General features: G+C 40.4%; 2 protein-coding genes across 4 annotated transcripts in view; one reads left to right on the plus strand and one right to left on the minus strand.

Moving 5' to 3' along the window:
- LOC101161710 (PI-PLC X domain-containing protein 1) overlaps positions 1–22,750 on the plus strand; it is a 61,141-nt gene that overhangs the window by 21,568 nt on the left and 16,823 nt on the right. Inside the window, exon 8 of one of the 2 annotated variants that reach the window (XM_078933574.1) lies at positions 3,986–4,125. The exons of the other annotated variant lie outside the window; for it this stretch is intronic. The gene's annotated coding sequence lies outside the window, so the exon portion shown is untranslated. Of the gene's footprint in view, positions 1–3,985; positions 4,126–22,750 lie in introns of those variants that run through there. 2 annotated transcript variants of the gene reach the window in all.
- LOC101161469 (uncharacterized) overlaps positions 2,988–22,750 on the minus strand; it is a 47,774-nt gene continuing 28,011 nt past the window's right edge. Inside the window, exons 17-38 of one of the 2 annotated variants that reach the window (XM_023964700.2) lie at positions 18,761–18,826; positions 18,657–18,683; positions 18,109–18,207; positions 17,651–17,686; positions 12,878–12,964; positions 12,571–12,648; positions 9,648–9,683; positions 9,515–9,568; positions 9,095–9,172; positions 8,819–8,893; positions 8,642–8,672; positions 8,505–8,555; positions 8,394–8,428; positions 8,186–8,293; positions 7,959–8,106; positions 7,817–7,881; positions 7,067–7,195; positions 6,952–6,984; positions 6,639–6,878; positions 6,367–6,564; positions 4,302–4,411; positions 2,988–4,186 (exon numbers count right to left, since the gene is read on the minus strand). In XM_023964700.2, the coding sequence (XP_023820468.1) occupies positions 3,982–4,186; positions 4,302–4,411; positions 6,367–6,564; positions 6,639–6,878; positions 6,952–6,984; positions 7,067–7,195; positions 7,817–7,881; positions 7,959–8,106; positions 8,186–8,293; positions 8,394–8,428; positions 8,505–8,555; positions 8,642–8,672; positions 8,819–8,893; positions 9,095–9,172; positions 9,515–9,568; positions 9,648–9,683; positions 12,571–12,648; positions 12,878–12,964; positions 17,651–17,686; positions 18,109–18,207; positions 18,657–18,683; positions 18,761–18,826 (1,989 nt within the window). In that variant the 3' untranslated portion in view covers positions 2,988–3,981. The remainder of the gene's footprint in view (positions 4,187–4,301; positions 4,412–6,366; positions 6,565–6,638; positions 6,879–6,951; positions 6,985–7,066; positions 7,196–7,816; positions 7,882–7,958; positions 8,107–8,185; positions 8,294–8,393; positions 8,429–8,504; positions 8,556–8,641; positions 8,673–8,818; positions 8,894–9,094; positions 9,173–9,514; positions 9,569–9,647; positions 9,684–12,570; positions 12,649–12,877; positions 12,965–17,650; positions 17,687–18,108; positions 18,208–18,656; positions 18,684–18,760; positions 18,827–22,750) is intronic. The other variant, XM_023964709.2, reaches the window with a different exon arrangement.

Raw genomic sequence — 22,750 nt, forward strand, 5'->3', positions numbered from 1 at the left:
CTTGCGACACTCGAGAGGTAACACAAAACTATTTCACAACAAGTGGAGGAAACACGCGGATGATGACCAGGTGGATGGATTCGATAATTGAACACAGGTGCACTCAATATGATGACAGATGGAGTAGAAAAGTGATTGGAACAAAAAAATATGGCGTTTCAGCGCTGCCATATATCTAACGAGTGCAAAGACAACTGAGCGGGTGTATTCAGGAACAGAGTGAGCGAACCTTATAAACGCGCAGGCCCAATTTTAACTGAGCGATCCCGCGATCCCTAACTGAGCGGTGAAGCTGCGTGCTCACTTTGCTCCTGCGCGCTCGCTGGGTTTGCGCACAGTTTTAAGGGTTTTTTTTTGTCACTTGGGAGCGGTAACTTTGGCCGAAATTCGCATGTCAAATCCGCAGAGGCAGCGGGGTGGGACTTTCATTTTTTAGAGCAGGGTGTGGCTAACAGGCGGCTCTTGAGCTGCATCCAGCTCTCTGCCTTTTATTGTATTTTCTATATACCATACTTTCACGACCATAAGGCGCACTTAAAAGTCGTGAATTTTCTCCAAAATGTACGAAGCGGCCCTAGTGTGTTGTTGTGTGTCTTCGGTAAAGAGGACCTAGGAAAGAACAACATGAGAATGGTACGGAGAGAAGTGAGGACGTAAAAGAAGACCCCCCCTCTATAGTACAAAGGTTCAGGTATGAGCATAATGCAGAACAATTTCGTTTTGGAAACCTTGGAAATGCAAAGAGACACGATTATGAAGCACAGTTTAAACTGAAAGCTATCAGCTACGCTGAGAAACATGGGAATCGAGCAGCTGCCAGAGAATTCAAGATGAATGAATCTATGGTTCGGAAGCTGGAAAACAAACTCCGACAAGACAAGAAGATGCAGCAGCTGAGTTTCCGCGGAAAAAAGGCAAGGTTGCCTGTGTTGGAATATCGACTCGAGCGGAGCAACTTACAGCAGATTACAATGAAAAGCTGTCCATCCTCCACTCCTTTTACTGGGACGCAGCGCCAGGCGAATTACGCCACACTTTTGGACTGTAGAACTTAAGCTTGGGCTGATGTGTCTGCTTGCACTGTTCTTCAAGCTTTGGAGCCGCATGGCAACAAGACGGACTCTGACGATGACGAAAGGGAACGTGGCGTGTTTGATAGTAATTTAGCCCAGCTGTTCATTTCAGATACAGAAGATGAGGACTTTGATGGATTTTTGGATGCTGATTGATGACTGAAAAAATAAAACATAAGTCTCAACCAACTTAGTTTTGCTCCCGCTGCCTTTTTAAAACACAGTAGAATGCATGTTTTACTGGAATGTGTTAATGTTAAATACAGAAAAAAACACCCATAACTGAAACTACGCCGTTTAATCCAGTGCCGTTGTATTGTTAAGGAGAGGAGCGTGTTATTGGAAATAAAATGGATTTAGTTGTGTGTTTTTCTGTGTATGTCTGGCAGGTCATTGCGTGGTGTGGGTCTTTGACTATCACAGTTAAAAATTTTGGCTCTCTGTGTCAAACTTCTTCACCACCCACTGTTGTGTTAGAGGCTTTAATAGAAAAAAAATGCGGATGTAACATGGATTAAAACGTTAACCAATGACCCAAAGATTTTCTCATGTGAAAATCACTGCATTTGTTACTGTTTTAATCCACGTTACAGTCGCTTTTTCTTTTCTATTAAAGCTTCTAAAAGAAAGTCCCGCCCTGCTGCCTCTCCAGATTTAAAATGCAAATGTCGGCCAACCAGATCAACCAGAAAGGTTTCCGACACCAAGTGACAAACACACCCCCAAACACCGCCCCCCAAGTGACAAAAACACCCCCTTTAGACTGCGCTCGAACCCAGCGAGCGCGCAGGTGTGAAATGAGCGCGCAGGATCACTGCTCAGTTAGGATTGCAGGCGTGCAGTTGTGAAATGCGGGATCACTCAGTTAGTATTGCGCCTGTGCGTTTGTAAGGATCGCTCTCTCAGTTTCTGAATACACCCGCTCAGTTGTCTTTGCGATCGTTCAATATATGGCAGAAATTGAACGCCATATAAAAAGGAACCGGAAAAAGAAGGAAACAACAAAACTTAAAAATAATTACGAACCCCACCCCAAATACCCCACAGAGGGAAGTAAAAGTGGAAGCGTCCAGACTATTTCAGTTAAAAACCTTACTGTTATCATATGAAGTTCTGAGCCGCGTGTTTAATGAGAACTTATTTGTCCCGTTTTCCTTAAATGTTGAAGTGTCATTACTGCACAAAAGAGAGCAGGCAGCAAAAGCCCTGATTCAAACACCATGTAGGAACGTGATCTTACTGGCATGTCCAGATTCTTTAGCAGAGCTCTCACCTGTGTTTCTACCTGCAGCAGCAGCAGTTTGCAGTCAACAAGTCACCAACAGCTGCTTCATGAAGAAAACTCTTTTTAAGCTCTGGGGTCTAAACTTGCCAAACAAACGCCTTTATTGGAGTTTTCGTCCAGAGGTTACGTCATAATAAAAGAAGTGTTTCTTAGAAAGTGGAAGGTGAAAGATTTTTACATTTGCTCAGGCATAACTTCAACTTCATGAAGGTAGTCTCCATTTTAAGGTTTATATGAGGGTTTTGTTTCTTTTACTAAGAGAAACTGTCGTAAATAATTTTTACAGATTCTTTGTCCACGGGTTTGTCACAGTGTAAAGTTTCTTGTTACAGTTCCGCAGGAATCAGATTAATCAGATTACTCTTCAGCTCAGAGGCTGTCCATGGGACACTTGGACATTTCAACTTGACAAGTATCTTAAATACAAGGCCAAGTCTCTCTGTCATTGGTTATAACAGAATAAGGTGAAGGTTTTTGAGTGTCTGTCTCAGTCCCCTGACCTCAATCTTATTGGGCCACTCTGGGGCGATCTTAAACTGCCAGCTCAAGGAAGACAGCCCAAGAATATAAAGGTGTTCGTGTAATTAAGGAAGTTTCTGTTGTCATTATGTTTTAAAAAGAGTCAACACTGTTGTTTCACAAAAGATGGTTTAATCCAACTACTAACCATGAGTGGAAAAAAGTTTTTAAGTCATATTTATTTCCTCTAAAAATAGCCTAGAATTAATAATTTCTCCAATGGTATATAAACGTACGAGCACAGCTGTAAATGTTTTTTTCCCCCCGAAAGAAATTATTGTTTTCTTTTTGGGCCATTATTTTAGTAGTATGAATAATTTGAATATAAGAACAATTTCAGCTACTGTGATTTCTTTGCGCTCTCTGGGAAGCTCAAAACTCAATTCACTTTGGTGAACGACTCATTTAAACTCAAATTTGTGAAAAAAAATTAGCCAAACCCACCTACAAACCTCTAAATAATCTCAGAAACAAATGTATTTTAACAATACCGGCAAAATACATTTTTGTGTTGTTGAGTGATTAAGAACGTGATTATGATTATAATTGAGTGATTTTGAAGTTTTGCTGTTGTTAAAATAAAAAAAAAGAAAGCGAAAGGTTATGCAATAACATTTATATTTGCATTAGATTTGTAATGCTTAAGGAAGTTTGTATTGATTATTTTTAAAATCTTTGTCGAGAAAGAAACTAATATTGACTCAAAAATTGGGGCCAAGGTTTTTTTTCTGGGGGTCAGCTGCCTCCCCCTTGCCCCTTTGTAGATCTCCTCCTGCTTCAGTGCCATTTTAAATGTGTAAAAAAGTAGAGAGGGGACATTTTGCTCTTTTTTTAACAAACATGAAACTCAAGCTAGAAATGCAAACAGAACAGAGGAGAGTTGCTGTAAAACTACTTCATTGTTAGAAAAGGTGGATTTACTGTCAATCACCTAACATTTAGTGACCCCATGTTGCACCATAAAAGCAGAAAAAACATTAATAACTTGTTAAAATTCAAAATAAAAAAATTAACAGAGCATTACAAACATAACTTTTAAGGTAGGTTGAAAGTGTCCGTGGACTGTGTGATGTTTGTCCAATGCATGCCTTTTTTTTGTGCATTTCAGTATTCTGTGACACTGTTTTCGATGCACAGCACCACATGGGAGCTGGAGCAGCTGCTGGGGCTTTGCTGCATGAAGCTGCCTTGCAAAAGTGAGGCCGCCATGCCTGTCACTGCCTGATCGTTGACACGCCACGACTCACACATGTTGTTCACATTCCGCTGACCCTCATGAGATGACCCATGCCACACCATCTTCTCCGGCCTTGAAATAAAATACTTTTTTTTAATATATTTTTATGCTATTTATGGGATTTTTCTTAACAATATTTATTAAAACGTTACAAAATGATTTTGAAAGAATACAAGTGCTGCCTCACCATGTGTCGTCTCTGAGAACATCCTTGCCATCGAAGGAGTAGATGGAGACGTTTTCATTTATTTTACCTTCTTTGAAGATGTTGATCCAACTATCAAAGAGAACCTCATCCTGTGAATTATGAAACAACTTAATCAGTCAAAATATGTCTTAGGAAAGAGCCTAGGTATACTATAGGCCAGGTGTGGGCAAACCTTTTAACTCGTGGGCCACACAAGGGTCTAATATTTGACAGAGGGGCCATATTGGGAGTGTGGCATGTTTTATCAACCCAATAGGGGTAAGAAATAACAAGAGTTGCTCTTGCACAAACCTGTCTGCATGGCAAAATCACCAATTGTAATAATAGTCATAATAGTATAAACGCAATTTAAAATTACTTTATTTTATGTTTATCAGGTGACTATTGGGAGTTATTGGCACCTATTTTGTAGCAAGCGGAATTAACAGCTTCCTCCTTCAGGTGATGTTCACAAGCCATGCTCCGATGATGATGACTGGTTTCATTAGAATTGTCAAGGATTTTTATCAACTGAAATATTTTTGTCGTATTCTTAATTTGTTTCTGTTTTAACCTCATTTCAAGAAATAATAACCCACCCTAATTTCATGGATGTGCTGTAGTATTTGCTTTTGTGAGTCATGAAAATATGGGTATTTGCCCATTTAAAAAAATGGTAGTTCTTCGCAACATGTTATATAGCAAAACTAGTATTGTGCAAAATGTTGTTTCTTCTTCCACATGTTTTTGTTTTTATAAATACAGACATCTACATAAAAGAAATATGTCTATGAACCTTTTCCTATTGTTTGTGTACATTTTCCGTGTGTATAACCCTTTAACACCAGAGATGTTGCCAGCGACACCGAAATAACACACGGCCTTTGACAAACCATAACTTTCCGAGCATTAACAACGTGAATCAGCTGGTTCCGGCGCAGAGAAAAGCCGCTCTTCTCCACAACAAAATCAACTGAGAACTTCACTACCGTAAATTGTTGCATATCAGAATAACCCTTGTGCTATCCTAGGCACTTTACCATTGGGAGTTGCGCCATCTAGACCCACTAGAAAGTGCGTGCGCTAAACCTTTTTTCTTCAATGATTTGTTATCTTCACTAGTGTCCATGGATTACATGAAATCTTTCCACCTTTATCCACCTTTATCATGGTAGGGAGAACACGTCAATGTAGCGTGGGGTCATCTAAGATGGCACAAGGGTTAAAGCCGTTTTTTTTTTTTTTGTTGCTTCAAAATCCACTGGAATTGTGATAATTGCATAAACGGTTAAAGAGTTATGGTAGTCTACAGAATGTAAACACTGGAGCTAAAGTTCTGGTGTCAAAGGGTGCCAAACAAGTCCAAACTGTGCACTGACCCACTTCTGCAGATTGGATAACCCCGGATTTATACTGGTCCTTTTGCTGTTGCATTGACATAAAAAAAATTAGAACGTTCACTAATCATTCAAAATTTTACATCGCCTCCATCAGTTTGCCTCTGAATTCCGTCCCTCCGCAATGCACCTTCAGTCTGTCAACGCATCAATTTCACAGTAAAAAGCCGGAGAAATGGGGAAACGGGTCTGGGTTTCAAATTAAAAACAAAACTTGTACTTTCAGAATAAAACTTTTGCTATTACCGGTAAAGTGCCAATGTGATTATGCACATAAACACAACGTAACATAAACACAACGTAACATAACAAAACACAATGGTAACACTGGCCAACATTTTTGCCAAAGTTTTATATTTTGAAGTTTAAATTTGGACATCATTTATGATGTCATGTTGGTCTGTTCCCCCCTCTGAGATGCAACAGAGACAAAGTAAAATAACTTTCAGTTGTAAAATGGACATTCTACGCAACACAATGGAGGCGTGCCACAGACAGAGCAGTGTAAATCCTGGGTTACCCACAGCTAGCTTTATTGTGCCAGAGTATATCATGAAGCAATCACAGCAGTAAAGGAAACTGAACTTGAGTCAGATGTACACAAGCACAGTTTGAAATGCCTGGTGCAAGTTTGCATGAAGTGTGTATAATTTGCCCGGTTTTACTACCTTTAGATTGACGATGGGTACTGCGTTTCTTTGAGCGCTGTGGACGATGCTGTAGAGATCCTGAAGTCTTGAAGATAAAAAGGCACGAAAGGTCCCCTTCATTTTTATGGCCTGGGCTTGTTTGTAGCACATAGCATCAACGCCAATGAGGCCGTGCATGCTCCCACTTTGAGGCGCATTGAGGGCAATTATGTGAAGCTGTGGAAAAATACAAAAGCATAATGTTTATTTTTAACACGTGGATTTTTTTTTTCTGGAAGACAGAGTATTACCGCTCTCCTGCCATTATGTTGGTGGTACGACAACCGTCCATCTGCATGACTTGGATGGCTAGGATTTGTCAATGAAGGATTCCGTGAATCTATGTTCTGTCTCCAATCAGGGAGGTATCGCGGATCATTGTGGGGCTGGCTGGGTGGGTCCATCCTGTTTGGTGAGGTATGAGAGGCGGTTCTGGAATGATCTGAAGAGTATGGAACGAGAGGCGTTTCCACAACTGCAAACTTATTGTCCTGTAACAAAATGTATGTATTAGAAGTATGCACTTTGAGATACGATAATGCAAAACATAAAAACTGTACCCACATCTACACTTGGTAAAGGGATGTAGTTCCCAAGCTGAAAAAAATACATTAACTGCATAAGAAAAAAGAGAGAAATGATGGTGCTTATCTGCTTATACGAAAGACAAAAGCTGAACCTGGACTTGTCTAACTCCATCTTGGACTCGTATATAGAGGTCTGTCCGGTCAATAATGTATACCAGGGAACCTTCAGGGTGTCTCCTTGCTGTTGCTGCCATGGTTTCGTAAGATCTCAACACTGTCACCTGCAAACACAAAAACTTTTCATAATTTTAAGCACCTTTTGTGTAAAACACCCTGATATAAATAAAAATAAAATTAATAGATGAATTTATATAATTTGATTATCTACACTTCCACTCAAAAGTTTGGAGTCACCCAGCCAATTTTGTGTTTTCCATGAAAAGTTGCACTTTAATTTACTAATTTAGTCATACAATGAATGGAAAATATAATCAAGACGTTTAAACGAATAAAAAATTTTTTTTAAATAATTTACCGCATTAATTATGTATAGAGTGCATTTCTGAATAGTTTAAAATTATCGTCATTGAAAAAAAAAGGGCTTTTCTCTCAAAAATAGAAAAATCTTTAGTTGACCGCTATCTTTTGAAGGGTAATGTATCTATCTGGTAAACACTTCATACAAACCTTTTTATTTTTAAATCATGAAGCTACATTTAATTTGGTTTCTTAATCGTGATTGTTAGAGAAAGCGGAAGTCACTATTCTAATGGAAAGAAACATACACCAAAATTCCTCCAGTACTACAGGAAACAACTACCTGGCCATCACGGCAAGTCAGGAATATTTCATACTCCCCTTTCAAAGTTACAAACAGAAATAACAATCATAGTTTTACTTACACCAGTAAAGAGTCCTGGACGTCCTGGAGCTCCAGGTGGTCCTGGGGGGCCAGGAATACTTACGGCTGCCATTTAATTGAAATATATTATTCTTTGATGACAACGGAGGCCTGTTAAAGTGACAAACAATAAGAGGTATTACTTTGTATGCTCTCGTAAGGGCTGGTCAATGATGGTCCTGGAGGTCCTCGCGGGCCCGGAGGTCCAGGCTGGCCATCATAACCTCTTCCTGGTGGCCCGGGCAAACCTGGATTTCCCGGTGGACCAATGATTGAGTCTCCTTTGGGGCCCTGATGAATAAGATGCAAATATATCTCTTCATAAAAAGATCTGCTACTAAAACAAAGACTGCTTTCAAAGTGCTCGTACAGGTAGTCCAGGAGGTCCAGAGGGGACTAATCCATATCTTGGGTCATAATATCCAGTACCTGGTTCCCCTTTCTCTCCTTTCAAGCCCATCTCACCCTTTAGCTCATTCTGTACAGAAAATGATCAACAAGTGATAACAATAAAGATGGTTTTTAAAAACCTTACATGAGTAAGAAGGAATCCTTACACCAATTTCAACAGATTTTACCTTTAAAGTGTAAAAGTCAAAGGTTGACCCAAAACCTGCACCAGAAATGTGATGGTTAAAACTAAATAAGATTCACAAGTTTTAATCTAAATTTCTGTAAATTAACCTTACCTGGAATTTCTAATTTTCCTGGGGGTCCTTGATCCCCTTTGTCCCCTTTAACTAGAAACAAAGAAGTTTAATATCAGCTGTTAACATTTTTTTTAATTGTTTTAACTGTAAAAAAAAAAAAAATTGAAAAAACTCACCAGTATACAAGCCTAAATTATCATTATGTCCCTGAGAAAGGAAAAGAAGTTTGGAACTTAAGACTTAATATATTCTTAAATCTAGTTATTTAAAAAGAAAGTTTTTTTAAAATAAACACATTTTCTAAAATAGGAAAACCAAGAAAACAGAATTTTGTTTGAAAACTCTTTACACACTTGAGCTCCATCAATGGGGACATGAAGTCCAGGGGGTCCTGGAGGTCCTGGAGGTCCAGGGCGTCCTGGACGACCCTGGAGCAAAAAATAAAGTTATTGTTTTTCTTTAAAATTGGGTAATAAAAAATGTGTTTAATTTATATTTTTACAAAATTTAGTATTTCTATGAATGATTAAAAACCAACAAACATCAAAATCAAGGCAGGGTGAGAATCCAAATGATCAAACCTTTCACACAATAATTGAAAAAATGGAAAAATATAATTATATATCAACCTGAACAGGAAAGTAATGTGCAGATCTAGTGCCTGAATCGCCTTTTTCTCCTTTGGCACCATTCAGTCCTGGACGACCCTTGAATTAACAAAACAAATAAACATAAATAAAAAGTGCAAAGTCTTAGAAATCAGAGGGTTCAGCACTCTTGCTACTGGATAATTTGTACATGTGAAAAATCTTGTTCTTATAATGTGTAAAGGTGCCAACATCCAAAAAATAAATACGGTTATTGAGGCTTTCAAAATATGTCATGATATTGGAAAAAAAAAATGTTTTCAACAGAGAGTACGGAAAAAACATTTAAGCAATTTTTTTTAGGTTTTTACATAAAAAAACACACCTCTTGCTTTCGTGCAATATTACAAAGCTTTTGTTTTTAAGTCTTGTCATATGTATTTGTTATAAGGGTATTCTTACCGGTCTGCCAGGGAATCCAATCTCTCCTTTTATACCGGGAGGGCCATAAGGACCCTGGGGAAATATGCATGCTTTATTTTAAACCTAAATCAGTTGGTCAAACAACTCAAATGTGGTGAACAATTGTACATACAGGGGGTCCAACTGGGCCAGGGAGTCCTCTGTCCCCCTGCAGGTTGCCAAAGATGACACAAAACACAAACATTTTAGCTTATTGAAATTGTATGTACACCTATGAATTTAGAATACTCAAAAGCCGTGGTCCCCAACTCCCAGACTGCCACCAGTCTATGTACCACTTGGTACCAGACCGCAAAGAAAAAGGCATATGCTAACTTCAATTATTTACAATTTGTTTATTATTACATTATCAATGAATTTATAATTTGGAAAATAACCAGATTCTGCTCACAAAAGTCAGTCATGAGACTTAAAACAGCTGCTCGGACTGCTGAGTCAAAAGCCCAAAGCATAAAATCTAATAAAAAACAAACAAATAAAACGTATTTAAAAAGTTTTATAACTTAAAAAAGCCAGTGAGAAAACCAAACAAGAGCCCGTGACATCAAAGAAAAAAAGGTTGCTATTTAAGGACAAAACCAGCAGTCGTGCTTGTCATATGGATATATTGAGACAATCTTTCACATGGGCCAGAAGCCCCTTTGCCTAATAAGCGGCAACTGACTGTTGATGGTTTCACATACGTTGATTAAAACGTAGCAGACGCAGTGGATTTTAAAAAATTAATATATTCATAAAATAACAGTTTTACGACAGTGGTGTAATTTTATTTTGCTGTATTTATCCAATCAGACCTTAAAAGGGGGTTGCGGGTAAAGTTGGTTGCTGGCATCCACATTGATGTTAATGGAAGAATTTTTCATTACAAAGTCCAAGTTCAAACCAGCAGCAAACGTTTTACAGAGAATGAAGATTCAAACAAATAAAGTGGCTGATTTGTGGAAACTAATAAAAGGAACACTGATGAATATTCTCACAACAATGGTGAATTAGGCAGGCATCTGAATCTTCATCATCTATATAAGAAAAATCTACTGATGTTTTCTGTGTTTTTAAAACTAAATTTCTTGTAGTTCCCCTACGGAGCCCCTAAAGGGCCATTGATGAAGAAAAAAAAAACTGGAGGAAAAAAAATTTTTTTTGAAGTAAAAAAAATATTTTTGGGAGTAAAACATTTTTCTTTTTAAGTAAAAAGGAAAAAAATAAATTACTGGTGCGCACCAGTTAGTTTCAGGTGCGCACCAGTTAGTTTCAGGTGCGCACCAGTTAGTTTCAGGTCACTGTGGGGATCTCTGATATGCAGATATGCCAAAAGGTGAACACCAACATCTTGAGCAACCAAACGCACACTAACACTACTAGACACATTCTACAAATATTCCTCATGTCAAGCTGCTACTAAATCTGAGACATCACAAGAATCATTCATGGGTTGGAAAAAGTAACTTCGCTTGACCGTGATAGAAAATCTTTGGGCTCTTATCTAGAAAATATCGGGAAACGCAGATGATCCAAAAAGGCAGTCATCAAGTCAACTGAAACTTTCATTACAACTGTACAGTACCAGGAGCTGATTGCCTCATACCACAGTTCATTGATGCAGTAATTCATCCAAACTTACGCCAAAGGTAGAAACGATTTTATCCGTTTTCAAAAACTTAAAGACCAGCTCCAATTAAAATTTTTTTGTGTGTTTTTATTACGATGGAGGACATTTCTAAAACCATTTAAGATTAAAACTGTTTCTGAATTCTTCTTTAATCAAATCGTGATAAATCAGGAGCAGATAAAAACCTGTGGTTTGAAAAAGCTCATATTTGTAAGAACACAACTGAAATAGGCGGGCCAAAGTCTCTCTGCTCCGATCCAACTGTGATGCATCCACGTGCAGACAAATATATCCATTAACCTAATTTCTGAGTATTTCTTTATTCAAATTGTTGTGAATCAGAGGCAGACACAAAATTATAACAGTTGAAAAAGATTGTATTTGTGACATATAAAAACACATGGTGGGCCTCAAGCTCCCCGTTGCACTCCATTCTGATGCATCCACTTGTAGACAAATACAGCCTCTGGCTTGTCTCACGCCCCCAGTCGTCCCCCACCTCCATCTGGATGAAGCTCATCTGGACTTTAAATATGTAGTTGTAATGTTGGATAAGCTAACTATCTCTGTGAGTCCTGGTACATCGCCTGTCTGTCCTGGGGGAGGATCCCTCCTCCGTGTGGACATCCCTGAAGTTTCTTTGTTTTTTCCGGAATCCGTTTTTTTAGGAGGTTTTTCCTTACCGCGAAGGAGGGTCTAAGGGGCAGGGATGCCCAGTTTAGGTATGTTTAGTTAGTTCAGTTTTGAATTTTCCTTTTGAATTCTATGGTATTCATGATCCTTTTTATTTTATATTTACCCTACAATTATCAGAACGAAGCCCATCGAGATGACTGGTGTCATGATTTTGGGCTATACAAATAAAATTGAATTGAATCGAATCATGTACTGGTATGTAATGGTTCTCCTCAGCTGAACTGACATCTGGCTAAAAACTGTACAGCTCCAATAATGCTTGCCGTTTTTGTTGCACAGCTAATGTTATCTTGGGGTTGTGAGGAGCTGTAAGAGAGTTCAAACTAAGGATTAATGGAATAAAAACAAAAGTTTTTTATTTTTTACTTTGCCTAAAAATTTCAAAAGGACCACTGAGAATGAATTTACAATAGATCAAAATATAATGTAGTTGGAGTAGGACTTAACAAAAAGCTGACAGAATACTTTATTGTTTGGTCCAAATTTATGAAATAAAGGGCTTTCAAAGTGTATCTATTTAACTTTTATCTATAAGGCCGTAACCTGGAGAGGAAATTTAAAAAGCTAAAATCCATGTCCATTGGCACAGGCAAGGGCGCACATGCACACACTTTTTATTTTTTAAAGATAACAACAAAATTTTAATAAAAATGTTACTGTTTTTGAGATGTATCTGTAGACGGTTTCATAGTGTCGGTTAAATAACAGATTTTTAAAAGCTTAAATGTACCAGCTTTCCTGACAGTCCTCCCAAGTATAAAGGTTTCCCATCCTGCCCTATTATGATGCCAGGTTCCCCCTTCTCTCCCTGAGAAAATCAAATTCAAAAATAGAATAACAGACCACACAGTGACATGTTGATCATTCAATTTGTCAACAATATAGTGTTTGCATGAAATTTAAAAAATTGTTTTTCTACACTTACCTTAATCAAAAATAAAAAAGACAATTTCAATTTTGTCAGCATGACAAAATGTGACAATTTATTTGCATCAAAATGCACACTTTGAATGTTTTTAGAATATTCTATTGCTTACATCTCGTGTTGGCTGGTAGACAATCTGTCCTGGTGGTCCGGGAGGCCCTGGAGGTCCTGGTGGCCCACCTTCTCGTCCAGGGAGACCCTGTGTTACAGGAAAGGAAAAGTTTAGACAAAAATATGCAACAAATTTGATTTCCATTAAGAAAGTATGTGTTATCTAGTACCAGTAACATCAATTATCTCTTAAAAGTTGGTAGATGCTCCGGTAAGTCCAAATCACATGACCAACATGACCAAAAGGAAACAGCATTTCTGGCCTTTAAAAGACGCATAGACAGTCTATTTCCACAGGCTTTTTAAGTGGGGAGAAGGGACTTTTTTTTTTTTGTACAGCACATTTCATGTACAAAGACAATTCAAACATTCACAAGAAATATTAAAAAAGTGATTAAGATTTTAAAAAAGTAGGAAAGAACTGAATTCAAAGTAAGATTAAAGTAACAGGGCAGATGTAAACTTTGAAACAAAAGTTAATAAGATGCAGCTGAGAACATGAGGATCTTTAACCAATCTCTAAGATGATCTAAGGCTTTTTTGAATTCTGTTCAAGATCTGTGGAGTATAGAAGCTAAACACAGCTTCTCCATGATTGGTTTTGACTTAGGAATTGACAAAAGACCACATCCAGATGACCAGAGAGGTCGGGTTGGTTCATACGATGCCTTTTGTTGACTGTCACTGAATTGATGCAGTTGCTCATGCAGCATAGTACACCATCTGTGAACAACGTCAGGTCCTGGTGTTTAAAGCAGTTCTGCAGCAGTTGGTAGGCATAGTCTGGCATGAGGCAGACTTGCAATAGTGAGAATGGCTTTCTTGAGTGGGGCATATGCTGAAATTAAATGGAAGGACTGATCGTCAGACAGACTCAGGTGTGGTAGTCGTCTGGCCCTTTAAGCAATTTTGACTGTAAATGGTGTATACTTACGTAAAGCTTTACTACCTTCTTAGAAGGCCCAAAGCGCTTTACAGTCACGGTCCCATTCACCCATTTACACACACATTCACACTCTGATAGTGGCTCCACTGCCGAACACTGTCACCCACCTGAACCACCAGGAGCAATGTGGGGTTCAGTGTATTGTCCAATCCCTACTATGGTCTCATGATACTTGCTATACTTGGTGCTGAAGCAAGCATCTAGGAATTTGATAGCTGAATAAGCATTAACTGGTGGAACATACAAAGCCGCAACCATGACTGTAGTAAACTCTTTTGGGAGGTAGAAATGCCCACATTCCACAGGCAGATGTGAAAACTGACTGTCTATAGTCACTGTGTTGGTACCCCAGCTGTTGTTGACATATACACAGAGCCATCGTATTCTGCTCTTACCAGAATCAGCTGTTCTGTCACTGCACTGCACTGCATTGTATAACTTGATAGCAAAATTGAGGGTGAATTGTCAAAGTCAGGTCTTGGGGGTGAACACAAACATCCTTAGCATCATTTTTCGTCCCAGTTTTTTGTATATTCAGTTCGTCCATCTTCTTTGTCTCTGTTGTCATCCACTGGCTTGGATAAGAAACCACAAAGGGCTTTGCTGCTGAAGATAAGAGAATTTCCCCATTGAGGGATGAATAGAGTTTATCTATACTTTATCTATACCTTTACCAAAATTGTGTGCGAGCAGCTAAACTCACTTGTTATGGTTCATTATCCACACAATTTGATTTTGAGATCCTGTCGGCTATAGATGTAGTCAACTCAACCGAATGTGCACAGGGGGGTATTCCAGAAAGCAGGTTATGCTAGCTCTCACGGTAAGTTTGAGGCTAAGGAAGTTGATAACTTGAGTTTTCGGTTCCAGAAATGGAGGTATGTTTCAGGGTAGGTCAAGTTGCCATGGCAACTCATGCTCTGAACATAACCTGGTCGGGAGCAGGTTTAGTTGAAGGTTAGTTTGTTTACAGAGAGGTGAAGCAGCATGGCGTGTCCATTTGAAGATGATTTAGTGGATGAAGAAGCTCAGATAATACTTTTTCCACCATGAGAGGGTGATAAGACCACATATGGATGTTGGAAAATTAAACTTTTTTACTTTGATCTAACTTACCGTAATTTCCGGACTACAAGCCGCTACTTTTTTCCTGCACTTACAGCCTTGCGGCTTATTCAGTGACGCGGCTAATTTATGGATTTAACTGGCGGCCGCCATATACGTACTTTCGAACTCAGTGAATAGTTTGAATTCTCTATTTAACACCAAGCACAAGTCATTTATATTCAACACACCTCTTAGCAGCCAAACAGCATGGACTTGGGTTTAGGTCTTAGACACTTCAGTCATGGTTCAACAAAATGAAACACGCATGCCCGGCCGCATCCCAGAATCCTTTGGGGCCATTAGACCCAACGTGCATGTGATCGCCGCTACAATATGATGAAGCTTTCAAGTTAAAAGCAATCGTTAAAAGCAGCGTAAAAAAGTCCACCGTCACCAACGGGTTTGGAAAAGCCAGTTTGCTGCGTGACGGAGAGAACAGCGCATGGAGTGAATTTACACTCCATTTACGGTTTCTAAGGAAACCGTAAAAGCGGAATTTTGCTTTGAAAAACTCACAGCCTCCGTGTGAGCTGGAGACTTCTTCTCCTGCTGATTGAGCTGCGGTGCCGATGGCAGTCTGAAGGCTCCCACACGTAACAACGCACCCGCCCCTCATACACAAAACGTACAGTATTAAGTCCGATTGCTTTGCACAGAAACGATTTGCTCCATCCACTGGCGCAACGGGGACGAAGTGCTGCTCCTTGAAGCCGCCCTGGCCAGAGGTGTCGGAGTAGATAGGAAGGGGAGACAAGGAGCCCGCGGGGCGGGAGCGGAGCGCAGAGGCGTCCGCGGAGTGCAGAGGCTTCTGAATTCTGACGCACGCGCCGCACTGAGGCGCGCGTATCGCGCTGAGGCGCGCGCTTTTCAGTCGCCGCTGCTGTATTTTACCGGTGTGTTTTTTAACCAGTCCTGTTACTCCCATAACGCTGCTGCGACACAAGCGGAAGGAGAGCTGTACCCGTTCACCCCTCCATGCACTGCTTATACTTGCTCATTCTTAAACACGTACAACAGTATGGCGAGCCGGGCGTTGGCCCCGCCTTTAGCCCCTAAGACTCATGGGAAATGTGGAATCGCGGATGTAAATTTCCTCATTATAACTGAGGGATGTAATGTTGATTATATGGTTACTGTTTGTAATTTTATGTATGATACCTAGATTGTCAATAAGTAAAAAAAAAATGAAATAAAAACACCATAACTGAGGAACTTGTGAACAGAATATAGGTCCATGCTGTTTAACAGATGTCGATACACTCAAATACGTGAGCCAGAGGCTAAGTGTGCACCACCCACAATGTGCTAATAAATTGCACTCGGTCTGGGACGCTGGCCTAGATCGGTCAGGATGTCAATACCGCCTAACACATGTGCGGCTTGTACTCTGACGCGGCTTGTGTATGTATACAAGCAGTCAAACACGTGAAAATGGGTGGGTGCGGCTTGTAATCTGGTGCGCTTTGTAGTCCGGAATTTACGGTAATTATTTGCTTCAGTTAAGATAAATCATTTGTTTGTTAAGTCAGTTTAAAAATAACACACAGTTTTCAGACAGTTATTTTACTTTCATTCAAATTAATTCAATTAAGTAGGTGTAACGTTGGTCCTGCTGTTAAATCGGCACCGCAAGGATTGTGGGATACCATTTCCTTTGCCTGTCTGGACGGATTTTTGTTTAAGTGTGGGTTTTTGACCAAATGTGTTTAGTTCAGCTGTTTTACTGTGTTGTGCCATATTTTGCTGAGTTGTTTATTCCTACTGTGCTTATCTCTCTGCACCATGAGTAAGAGTGAAGGAGAGGATGATGAGTTTATATCACACGCCTACCGGTGTTTGTTGTAATGACATTGACGGAAAATTCTTTAATGAAGTTTTACTCAACGTGCTTTTTTTCCCCCGTCCTTTTTATTGTTATAAAAATGAGCATATCTGCCGGCTCATACTTAGACATATGAGAGATCAAGAAATATAATTAATTAAGATGGAAAAAATATTAATTGAATTGGAGTAATATGACATTTAGTTAGATAAATACATCAATTTGAGTTGTATAAACAATTATTTAGTTTTATAGACGTAAGAAATTAGGTTGATTAAATTTTACTCAATTATTTGTTACCAATAGAGGTAATTCATTTAAGGTGGCAAACTTGGATAAGTTATATATATATATATATATATATATATGCGTCACAATGAAAATGGAAATAAGATCAGAACTTGTGCGTTTATTTTGTTTGTTCTTACTACAAGCAGAAACTCTTTCTTTTGATGATGCAGCCATATTACTTTTTTTATGGACGTATAATCTTCATACGCCATCATTAAAACCTCAGACTCCGTCTCACCGAAGTATAGCGCTTTCTTTTTTTCCATGCGTTTCCATGGTGACTCCAGAAATCGGCGATCCATTGAGAATGTCTTTATGTACTTGACATGCACGTGCATGAACCCAGGGTTACCAAGTCAAGCGTAATTACGCCAACTCATCTGGTCTTTTGGAACCGACATACCCCAGGTAAGCAAGTTCAGGCGGATTTCAGCCAGAGTTCAGGCTTAAAGTCAGGCTAGTTTAAACATGCTTCCTGGAATACCCCCCTGAACATCAAAACATAGCACCAACCCTTCAAGCACTGTTTTGCTGCAGCTGTGTGCAACACCATGATTTAGCAGTTAACATGGATTCCTAACATCTTACAGGTAACCAAGTGTTTTTACCCTTTCTCCTTTCTCCCCATGATCTCCTTTTAGACCCTTAAAAAAAGGAGAACAAGATCTGGTTACTGCTCAAAATAAAAGCAAAAAAGGACAAGATAAACAAGTACAATATTTTTTGGAGTATAAGTTGTGATTTTGGAACAGTTTGGAAAGAGTAGTAACTTATGTGGTATTAAAAAAAAACAAGATCATATATTTGTAATTTTCCCCCTTAACCAGCTGACCTTTAGTTGTTGTTTCCCTATAACAACCGCTGGAGGGCGCTAAAGGGGTCTGTATCAGTATTTGTTACTGACAGCAACACAGAAGAAACGCAGTCAAAAAGAAAAAAAACAAGGAGAATCTGATCGTTCTCACTTTTATATATTTTTTTATTGGGGGTGGTGGGGATTGGAGGAGCAGCTGTGACTTATACCCCAAAAAATAATTTTACCTGGTCAGCTTGCCTAATAACTTACTGGAAGTCCAGGGTATCCATCTAGACCTGACATCCCAGGAGGACCCCGTGGACCTTCAGCCCCTTTGCTTCCATGGTGACCAGGCAAACCTGGCTTACCCTAAAAAACATTTATATGACCATAAAATAATGTACTTTTTTGTGCCAGTGAAAGCTGTGCATATATGAAAAATAGATAAAATTGTAATTTGAAAATATTTTGTTATAAACAATACTGTAGGCTACTGTATTCATAAATAACACTTGTTCCTTTGTCATCTGCAAACAAATCCAAACAATCTGATATTGAATTGAAGAAAACTACTATAGTTTTATTTTTCACGTTTTTATGTGGACAAGACAGAAATTTTCACAAGTTCAGAACTTAATAATAACAGATATTTTTGTAATGTCACTTACTATGATTTTATTTTATATTAAATAATCCAGTGCCTAAAACTACATTTGGATTCTTTAGAATGCATTAAAACATACTAAATTGATGATTAGTCATGATTATATCATACTAAATTGATGATTAGTCATGATTATATATACTTTTGTACTTACAGGAAGACCTGCAATACCAGGTGGGCCCTAAAAGGAGAGCAGGGGTATTTAGAAAAGTCAAACTTTAACAGAAATAGAAAAACAAAAATCTGCAGAACACCTACCTGAGGTCCAGGGGGACCTCTGAGTTCAGGTAAGCCGCTTAGTGTTTCAAGACCATGTTGGTTATTCTGTGAAGAGAAGGTGAGGCTAAAACAGGATAATTCCAAAATACATCTACACAAATTATTTTAACCATCCATCCATTTTTTTCAATGTCACAGGGGTTGCTGGAACCTCTCAACAACGTTAAGAATAGAGGCTGATTTCCACTGGTTTGTCTGCAGTTCCTCTGTAGTGCATCTCCTTGGTGTTGCATTGACACAAAAAAATAGAAAGTTCATTAATCAATCGGAATTTCTCCCAGGAGACCTAGGAGACGTTACCTATTTGAAAAAAAGTAAAAAATATAAAATGTGATCTCGATTTCTGTTTTATTTTGCATTTGTTTTCTTTCTTCATTTGTGCATTTTATTTTGAAATGGGTTTGTGTGATTTACTGTTTTGCTTCTAGTCCAGGTGTAATACGTTCTCGGTATGGGTGTGTCGAAATAAATGTGGCGATCACTCCCAACTGGTGGGTGCTTTAGACCAGAGGTTCTTAACCTTTTTGATACCGGGGCCTATTTTTCCCAGTATAAAATGATTTGAGGCCCATTCAAATAATAACATGTTAATTTAAATGGATCTATGTCTTGTTTGATTTGTATTTAATAATTAAATCAAGTCATTTTATGGTTTATTAAAGTAAAACCTTGTGGGGGAAAAATATGATACAATGTGATAATTTTTTTTTTTTTTTTTAACTTGTCCTGTCCAACAGCTGGGCAGACAGACGAGAGCTGAGGGCCTCTTGTGTTGTACATATTTTGCTTTAACAAGAGGGGTTATTAATCTTCTGACAAACCAAAGGTATGTCTGAATAAACCCCTTTTGTAATTGAAGCCAAACTTTATTAATTTCAATCATGTCTGAAAATCTTTGGTGTTGGACCGGACGGAAAAGGAAAGAGGGGAAGAAGAGAGAGGGACGCTAGAGAGAGGGGGGGAGGGGGTGATAATAGGAGGGGAAGGGGGATAAGACCATGAAGCAGCATACAGCAACAAGTTTACTGGTTGTTAATCATTATGGTAAGGTTCAAATGCAGTACAAAAAGGGCGGGGCCCGTCCACACACACACTCAAATGTTATAAACACACCTGCTAGCTGCAAAAATGTCCACCTGTCGACATGTACACAAAACAGATAGTGTTCACACACGCATACTTATGCCTTAAAACCAACTAGTGTGAAATATTTCAGTCATTCAGTCATGCAAGCTATTAGTGCAAAGGTGAGCTAACACCAGTGCTCAGGTGAGGTTTTATGTTCTTCTAAAATGGATGGTGGAACGTGAAAAGAAGGAGGGAGAGTGCCCAGCCATCCCCACCCCAAGACCCCCACCGCAGCAGCAGCGGCAGCCGGAATCCCCCCAACGCCACACGGGAACCGGCAGGGAACAACCGCCGCCCGGGCGACCAAGCCCGCCACCCAGGCCAGGGCCAGCAGGGCCGCCGCAAGGCCCCCAGAGCCAGAGGCCAGGCAAGCACGGAGGGAAAGAGAGCGCCGCCCCAGCCCAACCAGGAGAGCAGCCCCCCCCGCCGCGCCGGGAGAACCCAACGCAGAGCCCCACCGGAGAAGGACGCCCACAGCCCCAAACGAGCACCCCACCACCACCCAGGAGTTCCGGGCATCCCCCCGCCCCAACCCCAGGTACGATTCAGGACCCCCCAAGGGAGACCCGCTCCGCACTCCAGGCAGCCATCCGCCCGGCCCACGGTTGGTCCAGGGAGGAGCGAGGCAGGGGGCCCGTCGCCCCCGCCCAGGAGGGGGGAACCCCGGGGAAAAAAAGAGGGCCCACAAGGGGTGTTATAAATATGGCCCGACCAGGCTCGGCCACAGTTGGAAATTTGGCGGGGCCCAGCACTCAGGTGCAAGGACCAGAACCCACCCCCCAGGGACCAGACACCCCCGGCTCAGATGTAATGTGAACTCCCCCACCGCGCGGAGAGAGCACCGCCGGGCCCAGGAAGCCGGCACCCCGGGGACACGGCCGCCGTTGCAAAAGGGCCCGCACCCCCCACCAGGGAAGAGGCAGGGGACAGATGGACCCAGGTCCCACCTTCCTTGCAAAATGTGTGTGCGTGTATGTGTGTTTGAGATGGTGTGTGTGTGCATGTGTGTCTGTTTATGTTGGGATGTATATATTGAGGGGGGAGGGGTGTGTGTACTAAGGGGGGTGCAGTTAAAATTGGCAGGTAGGGCACTAAGGGGACATCTCCTGATTACTCACAGTGACGTCCCCTCACCCTCCCCACCAAGGGGCCCTAAATGTCTAAGGTGCGGTTAAAATTGGCGGGTAGGGTGCTAGGAGGACATCCGCTGCTTGCTGGCAGTGATGTCCAAGCACCCCCCCTACCAAGGGCCCTACATGTCTAAGGTGGAAATAAAACCGAAAGAGGGGGGGCCCACTCCATACGGCAACCATAGGAGGGGGGCCACTGCCTAGTAAACCCCCCCCCCAAGGCTCATCGCAGGCTAAGCCCCCCACCCCCTCACCCTATTATGAGGTTATATGAGGAAGGGGGTAAGTTGGGGACAGCTGATAGACTGTCCCCCGGTGGTCAAACAGCTGTCCCCCGCCCCCCCCCCCCCAGCAAGGGGGCCAGGCCCACCCAGCCCAGGGGCCCCACCCCCGGAGGCGCCGACACCCCAGGCCCAGCACCACCACCCCCACACAGAGAGAGAGGAGCCAGAAAGCGCCGGCCCCCCCCGGAGCAATGTGATAATTTTAAAGACATTTATTTTCACACGGAACTGGTAAACCTACGAAGCCCGTGACCTGACATGGGTAAAATAAAAAATATTTTGTTTCCACAAATTAATATGTTGTTTCCACAAATTGATATCTCGTTCTCACAAAATAATATTCCGTTCCCATGCATTAATTAATTTCTGCAAACGAAATAATCAATCACGTCAAAAGTAATTCATCAACACGGATGTGAGCATTATTTGGATTTTCAGCAGATACCTTCATATTTCTGCCCGTCAGTGTCTCATTACATTGCAAAGACGACACGGATGATGTTTAGAGATCAAATCATTTATTTTAAAAAGCACAAACGCATTGGTAATCAGGTCTCCATGTCTGGATGCATTCACATACGCACTCCATCCTGCTGCAAAAGCTGCTTTCTGTCTCTACTTTCGTGTCTCTGTGACCCACATTTGTTCAAGAGGGGAAAAGTAAAAACAAGAATGATCCATTTATCATTGTCTCGATAAAAATAAGAGCTCATCACATCAAAAGATTTAGTATGCCCAAGCTTGCTGCTTCGCCATAGCTCCTTCAAGCTGTAAATGTAGAGGTTTATGTATGCTTATTGATGCATATTCTTTTATTTTTTTATTTTTGCTTTCTTTTAAATTGCAGTATTCTTTCTACTTGTTTTCACCATATTTTGTGATTTTTATGCAAGTGTTCTGGTGTTGTTTTGTATTGTGCTTAACCCTTGTGCTATCCTAGGAACTTTAACATTGGGAGTTGGGTCATGTAGACCCACTAGACAGTGCTCTGAACCTTTTTTCTTCAATGATTTGTGAACTTCACTGGTTTCCATGGATTAAATTAAATCTTTCCACCTTTATCCACGTTTGTAATGGTAGGGAGAACACGTCAGTGTAAGGGTGGGGTCATCTAAGATAGCACAAGGGTTAATAAAGTTCTTTAAAAAAATAAAACAAAAAATGACTGAGCACAGGCCCATGGTGCGTTCATGGAGCTCCATTACATAGTAGATTAACAGATCACCAACAGTCACACAGCCACTGTCCGCTACTATATTTTCATAAGGAAGAAAGAACGCCGAACTGACCCTAAAATCTCCCAAATTTTGCATACCTGCCCAAAGCCATTTTTACCCGTAAATTTAGAATCAAAATCACATAATTGGGCGGAAAACCGCTCAATCTGGCAGCACTGTATCCTGTTGCAAATGAATGCACCACAATTG

The sequence above is a fragment of the Oryzias latipes genome, chromosome 2 (genome assembly GCF_053564925.1).
Source record: "Oryzias latipes strain Hd-rR chromosome 2, Olatipes_Hd-rR_3.1".
Classification (NCBI taxonomy): Eukaryota; Metazoa; Chordata; class Actinopteri; order Beloniformes; family Adrianichthyidae; genus Oryzias; species Oryzias latipes.